At 37.6% G+C, this 7500-nt stretch overlaps 1 protein-coding gene across 3 annotated transcripts in view; it reads left to right on the top strand.

The window, feature by feature from the left end:
• The window catches only part of LOC138049890 (V-type proton ATPase 116 kDa subunit a 1-like), a 68329-nt gene that overhangs the window by 47737 nt on the left and 13092 nt on the right, over nucleotides 1-7500 (top strand). For all 3 annotated transcript variants that reach the window (XM_068896390.1, XM_068896522.1, XM_068896457.1), the window contains exon 18: nucleotides 378-485. In XM_068896390.1, coding sequence (XP_068752491.1) covers nucleotides 378-485 — 108 coding nt within the window. The remainder of the gene's footprint in view (nucleotides 1-377; nucleotides 486-7500) is intronic.

The raw sequence follows: 7500 nt of genomic DNA, 5'->3' as shown, positions 1-7500 counted from the left end.
GGGAATAAGAACCTTGACAGGGCTGGCTGCAATTTTATTCCTTCTGCCCAGTGTCACCTCTCGGGGCATTCCTTGTGATCAGTTCCTAAAAACACAAAGGATGAACACAGATGTGCCCATTTTCATCGTAATCCATTTTGATTTCATCTCTGATCTATAGACCCTTTTCATAAATGGCGCCGAATTTTTAAACAAAGGGTTCCTCTTGTAGATGTGGGGCTTAAGATGTTACTCAAATTTGGCATCTTGTATGCAATGTGTCTATTCTTTAGTCTGACAGTTAGTATCCAAGCATTTTGGAAATGTCAATCATGTTGGTTGTAATTAGAGTTTTTCTTTTTTTGTTCCATTTTTTTGGTTTCCATTATGTTACACAGGCTGTCATTCAGACCATCCTTGTAGTTATAGCAGTGTTGTGTGTCCCGTGGATGTTGTTGTTTAAGCCGTTTTATCTCAGGTACCAGCACAAGGGTACACAAGGGCAAGTAAGTGATTACCAATTTATTACTGCAAGTTTAATAAGGAGTCGATTTGGTTAGTTCATGCAAGCAGGGATGGTGCAGTGTTGAGAGCACTAATGGGGACCTTAATTTATGCTCTTTTTGTTGTGTTTTCGTAGTCGTAACCTCGTCGTTTCTTTAACTTCCTAACCTCCCATCAGTGTGACCCGGGTTTGATTCCCAGACTTGGTGTCAAATGTGGTTTGCGTTTGTTCCTGAAAAACCAACCTGTGACTTAAGTCGCGTTTACATGACAGAGGAAAAAACGCATGGGTTAACTAAAAAGTGGAACAGTTCTATTCATTTTTGTTAAGAACCTGATCTTTATCTGTACCGCCAAATTAAATTAATCAAATTAAGTCGATTTAAACCTCCCATTAATTAAATCGGTCAGAGACACCTTTCAACTCGAGTACATTAAAGCGATCGGATACACCTTCAACTCGAGTACATTAAGGACGGTGCCTACTATTATTGCGCATACATTCTGTGCATCTCGAGATACTCGGATTTCCTATCGGTGATGCTTACTAATACAGGGATATTTTTGCGCAGTTCAAAACTATCCGGAGAAAGTAGATCTTAGTAAGTGTCCTTGGTATCCAAAAAGAAAATTGGGGGTAACCATGCATTTTTGAGAGATAATTAAGCTTTAATTTGAGAAAGAACTCCATACATTACTTTGTATTATAAAGCTTTTTACAAATCCTATTCATCAATTATCTTTGAAAAATTCGTGGTTACCCCCAATTTTCCTTTTGGATTTCAATGACACTTGTTAAGATCTACATTTCCCGCATAATCACACACCGGGGAAAAAATATCTTTAATTATTAGGCACCATCCTTAAATCGATCAGATACACCTTTCAAATCAAGCAAATTCAATCTCATTGATATCAGCCATTAAATCAATCAGATACACCTTTCAAATCAATTACATTGAATCGATCATATTAAGTCAGGAATCGATCAGATGCACCTTTCAAAATCGAGCAAATTTAATCAAATCGACTATATATACCCAAGATGCCGTGCTTCGTAAGTAGGTTCTTGATGTATGGAGCCTTGATTTCAAAAAGACACCTCTTTATTTTAACTGTAATTTTCCTATTTAATGGTCCGCCATTACTAACATTATGTTCTTGAGAGAGCTGGATCGAGGAGAAAATGACGTCATAGGCTCACTAGTTTAAGATTGCAATACGTGTGTACGCCGCATAATTAATATGCATCCTGGGGGTTTTGGGCTTTCAGCCTTTTGAACTCACGCTTTGCATATATAATAAGCTGCGTTCACATGCTGAAATTTTAAACTAGTGATCCTCTGACGTCACTTTTCCCTGGATCCAACCGTCTGAGGTCCAATCGGTCAGTTTTGAACGTGAGTAATGGCGGACCGTGAAATCCAAAACTTACACTCAAAGTAAACGGCCTTTGGATAAAAATCAAAGCTCAAAATTTTGCCAGTCAGGTGTTAAGCAAACACACTTAAAAAAACAGAAGGAAAAAAGGAAGTGGTTTTTTTAATCACAGGGGCACTTTAACGAGCTTGCACTACAGTGTGAAAAAATGAAGTAGTTGTAAAGCTATCAGTATTTTTTGACAATGTCCAAATCCCAGAGTTAGTTTCCCAATCTTAAATGTATTGTAAAGCTTCTTTAGTATGCATATGATTGTTTTGGTCGGTCAAATAAAGCAAAAAAATAACGTCTATAGCGATACTCACCGTTTGTTATTAATGTTATTAATGTCCCAACCAGAGATCTATTGGTTTTTGAGACAAAGGGTTATTTTGTTTTACGGTGAGCAAATTTGAATAACAAAACAAATTGCTCATCAATGTTTGTATACAGTGAATACAGCTATTATGCTGTTTTACAGTGGTAAACCCTACTGCGTTTTTTCGCAACTATTGTTCTATTGTCAAGTGTATGCATGGAAAACTATTTGTTTGTTTGTTTTGTCAGTGTACGTGTGTCAAAACAACGAACAAAGTCATGTCACGGCTGATACCTTGCCCATGTGTTACCTCGGGCTGCACCCTCAGTGAATAAATCACATATCCCCTCATTGCCTCAAAATAACCCTTACTTACCGGTAGGTAAGATAAACTGGGCTAAAATACCTGGTTTAGATGATCGATCTTGCGCTTATAAAATTGTTATTGAAGAGTATATTGCAACTTATGATCGGTGTTTTCCACTCAAAAGAAAAAAAGTGAAACGATTCAATCTTTGTAAGCCTTGGTTTACTAAAGGTCTTGCTAAATCGGTAAAAAAGAAAAATAATTATGTTGTTTGTGGGATTGGATTCTTAACTTTTACCGCGTTTTCTTAATAACTTTAACTCTTCCAATGAAAATGCATACAAGTCTTATAAAACAAATTTACCCTTTCTCTTCGAGTTGCTAAGCGTTTATATTATAAAAAACAAATTGAGAAGCTAAAATCAAATGTTAAGGCCACTTGGAAAGTTCTCAATGAAATCCTAAATAGAAATAAAGGTAAGCGGGGTTTACCATCCGTATTTAGGGCAGATTCTCATGACGTTTCCGATCGAAGGGAAATAGCTTATCTTTTTTGTAAATATTTTACTAACATTGGCCCTAATTTAGCTAGCAAATTTCCTGCATCAGAGAAGTGGCATAGTTCTTTTTTACCCCCAAAACTACTCAATTCAGTATTTCTAGAAGTTTCAAGTGAGGAAGAAATTATTGAAATATGTGCCACTTGTTGTTCAGGTACTGCTGTAGGTCATGACAACATTTCTATGAACTTAATTAAAGATTCTATTGATAAAATAATTTTCCCTATTACTAGCATTATTAACTTATCCATCACCTCTGGTATTGTACCAAATCAATTGAAAATTGCTCGAGTTATTCCTTTATTTAAATCTGGTGAACAGGATATATTTACAAACTAGGCCCTCCATGAGGGTACACTGGTTCCCCTGAGGTACGTGCAGCTTACCTGAAAATTTTTTTTCGCGTTGGGGGGGGGGGGGCGGGGGCATTAAGACCATTTAAGGGGTCACCCAGAAGACATACCAGCAGAGGCCCTTTGGCTTACAGGTCCTCACACGCTCATACGACGAAACAGATCCTTTTCTGAGATCAAAAACCTGGCTACCGGCCTATTAATTAATCATTTGTCAGAAAGAAGAAATTCCTGTCCTCTTTAGAAAAAATAGACACGCATTTATTCCATTATGTCAACTGAGCTGTGTGTTGTCTTCCAGGAGATTCAAGTTGTCCTTGCGTAATATGTAGCTCTAACAGTGCATGATATTGTTTTGGTATTGCCAATCATTGTAGTGCCATGGTAGAAGTCTTAGGTAAGTAGCCTGAGAAGACATGTGGTTACTAGCAAAGTACTGAACCCAGAAAAATTGAAGAAAATAAATGGGAAGTGAGAAACATTGGCTTCTGGGCTGACATGTTGATAATTTTCAAGCTCCCTCACAACTTCTTTTCACCACAGGTTTAAGCGTGCCCTCTGAGCATCTGACAGCTTTGGAATACTAAAGTTTACTAAAGTTAGCTTCTGTCCGGCGGAGTTAGTATCTGGATGGGTGACCTAAAACATTTACCCCTTCGTAAAACAGAAGCATTGGACCGAAAATACTATTAATGCTAACAAATGCCAACTCAGCAAGGTACATATTTTGTTAGCTTGCTTTATGCAAAAACAAATATTGATGCAAAAGTAAACAAATATTGATACACAGTTTTTAGAAAGAGCAGAAGGAAGTTTCCAGGACGGTCGCTCGAGAATAACATATTTACGACATGAAAACAACAACAATTTTGAGCCGCGAATATAGAATATAAAAAGTTACGATCAGCGGCAAACATTATTAGAGATTTTTGCTACGTTCAATTTTGTTATTCTACTTTTGGCTGCACAAATAAATCGCAAAATCGAAAGTGACATCGCCGGAATTCAGCGGGCGCCGTGATTAAGTTACCGCCAAACAGTGAAGCATCTTTGTCAAATGATGGCAAGATACCAGGTTTTCGTAAGTTTCTTTTTCTGTCAAGTGTTATAAAGTTTGACAATAAATGAGCAAATGCAAAACAAAGATCACAATCACCCACCATTGTTTCTGCAAAGTCAAAAATTTACTCTCCAAGACGAGGTTATTTATCACCAGGTACGTAATTCCATTATTTTGGAAATAGCAGCTACTTTATTATTCATCGGCGTCACAATTTTTTGCTGATTTTGGTGCTCATTTTGTTGAAACTCAAGCACGCTTTCAACAGACCTGTTTATATTCGTGAACCCTTCCTGCTTACAGAGCAATACTAAAAATGTCCCCGTATCACATTTCAACCTTAAGCTCGAAAATTCAATACACAACATGATATTATAATTCACAAAGGCAGAAAATATCACAGAGTTCTTTTCCAGCAAAACATTTTATTGACACAAACAACATACTTGCTATTAGAGGCAAAAACCTCTTCCTATTTCATTGCGTGCACTCAATCGCGTCAAATTACCATGTATGCAACAAAATAAATTTCAGGTTCAAACCCTTTTTACCTGACTTTGTTGAACCCATAAGTTACCAGATAATTTTCCATTTGGTTTCACTGTTATACATAACACTACACTCGTGATAAAATAGCTCACTTTGATGTTGGCTCGACGGGTGAAAGATTGTTGTCGAATTCCATTACTCGTCGCTTTTAAGGTTCATCCAATTGACGTTCCCTTCTTGAGCTCCGTGAGAGCATATTTTGTTGAAAGTTGCACTAAAACGCCATTCGCGTTGCAATGACTTTCAACGCCATTGCTGGTTAACAAGAATAACAAACTCATGAGGCAGAATGTATATTTATATTTAATTAAATTGTCACAACAGAAAGACGCTAACCTCATTTTGACACGAAAATGCTTCACTATTGCCATAAAAACTATCCAGTTAAGCTCGCATATTTTAAAACATGATTAATTCATAAAGGCCACCTTTTCCAGGGAACAATTTTTTGAAACAAGCAACATATTTGCTATTAGAGGCAAAAACCCTTCCTATTTCATTACGTGCGTGAAGAGAAAAAACTCAGTCGTGTCAAATATGCGCAATATTACAACAAACTAAAATTTCAGGATCAAACCGTTTCCATGAAGAACCTTTTCCTTGAATAATGAAGCACAAAATAGACGACAAGCTTTCTTTCAAATAATTCTTGACTGTCACATTTCCAATTATTTTTTACCTGAAGACTGTGCAGAGTTGATCACAGATCCACTTAAGGTGTTCGATTCGTTCTCTTTCTTTGTTGAACCCATATAAGTTACCAGTGAATTTTCCATTTGGTTTCAGTGTTCTACATAACAGCACACTTGGTAAAATATTAGAAATACAGCTCACTTTGATTTCGGCTCGACGGGCGACAGATTGTTGTTGAAGTCCATTACTCGTTGCTTTTAAGATTCCATCGCCTGTCTTGTTCAGTATCCAGTTGACTTGCCATTATTGAGCTTCATAAGGGTATATTTTGTTCAAAGATCCACTAAAACGCCATTCGCGTTACATGACTTTTGACGCCATTGTCGGTTAAGTTAATCATTCTACTGTGTCCACCAGAGAAATCTACGCATTTCCCACTACCCTCTCGATCCTAACAAAATATGCGCTAAAGGCTCTATGCACAAAGACACCACTTAGCAGGGGAGTGACAGGCAAGACTTTTACTGACACGGAAAAAAAAATAAAATAAAACTAACAAATCCCACCCACTTTCCGACTGGGATTGCCGTACTGGAAACCCAGTAATTACAGACCCGTGTCTGTTTTACCTGCATTCTCTAAAATTCTAGAGAGAGTAATGTATAATCGTCTTCTAAGGTTTCTCAATGTTTCTCCAAGATTCTCTCTGATAATCAGTATTGTTTTCGCAAACATCACTCCACTGATTATGCTCTTGCTTGTTTGTATGACAAAATCTCTTCTGCTATTGAAAATAAGAAATATGCAGTTGGTATTTTTATAAACTTGTCTAAAGCCTTTGACACCGTTGATCATCATATTCGAATCTCAAAACTAATTTTGAAAAATGCATTGAAAAAAAAAGCAAACACTGGTTTTTTACGAGTGGTTTTGTGCGCGATGTGAAAGTTGATTTCATATTTTCCATCGAAGCTTCAGTTCTTGGCCAAATATTCATTTCCCAGCCGCAGACATTATCAGCCGACATACATTTGTACCAGCCTCCCAGAGGGGTTTATTTACTGTATAGCCCTGTATACCCCTTTATAGCTCTGTATAGCTCTGTATACCCCTGTATAGCGCTCTATAGCCCTGTATAGCTCTGAATACTCCTCTATAGCTCTGTCTTTAATAGATTTTATGTCTTGGTACAATATATGTCCTCATAGATCAAGTGCCTACTCACGAAGAAGGACATTTTGGGTATATAGAGTCGATTTAATTTAATTTGCTCGATTTGAAAGGTACATCTGATCGATTCTATGTATTCGATTTGAAAGGTGTATCTAATTGATTTAATGACTGATATCAATGAATTGAATTTGCTCGATATGAAAGGTGTATCTGATTGATTAAATGTACTCGAGATGAAGGGTGTCTCTGATCAATTTAATGGGAAGTTTAAATCGACTTAATTTGATCGATTTAAAAGGTTAACATATATCAAATACAAGGTGTTACAAATGAACCCGAGCCCCAGATGGGATTCGAACCCACGATCCTCGGTGTTCTAGTACGGATGCTTTAACCACTGAGCTACTGGAGACTATGGTGAGCAAGGGTGAAATGTGGGTATTTGACTCGAGCTGCATCACGCAGCCACAGAGTCAAATATGGACTGACGGCATAGCTCATAACTGCCTCGCTCAGTCACACTAGAGCTCGAGTCAAATACCCACATTTCACCCTTGCTCACCATAGAGTCTCCAGTAGCTCAGTGGTTAGAGCATCCGTACTAGAACACGGAGGGTCGTGGGCTCAGATCCCATCTGGGGCTC

Source organism: Montipora capricornis, chromosome 1 (assembly GCF_036669925.1).
Source record: "Montipora capricornis isolate CH-2021 chromosome 1, ASM3666992v2, whole genome shotgun sequence".
Classification (NCBI taxonomy): domain Eukaryota; kingdom Metazoa; phylum Cnidaria; class Anthozoa; order Scleractinia; family Acroporidae; genus Montipora; species Montipora capricornis.
Note: the sequence above shows the minus strand (reverse complement) of the source record. Positions and strands in the feature narration are given on the sequence as shown.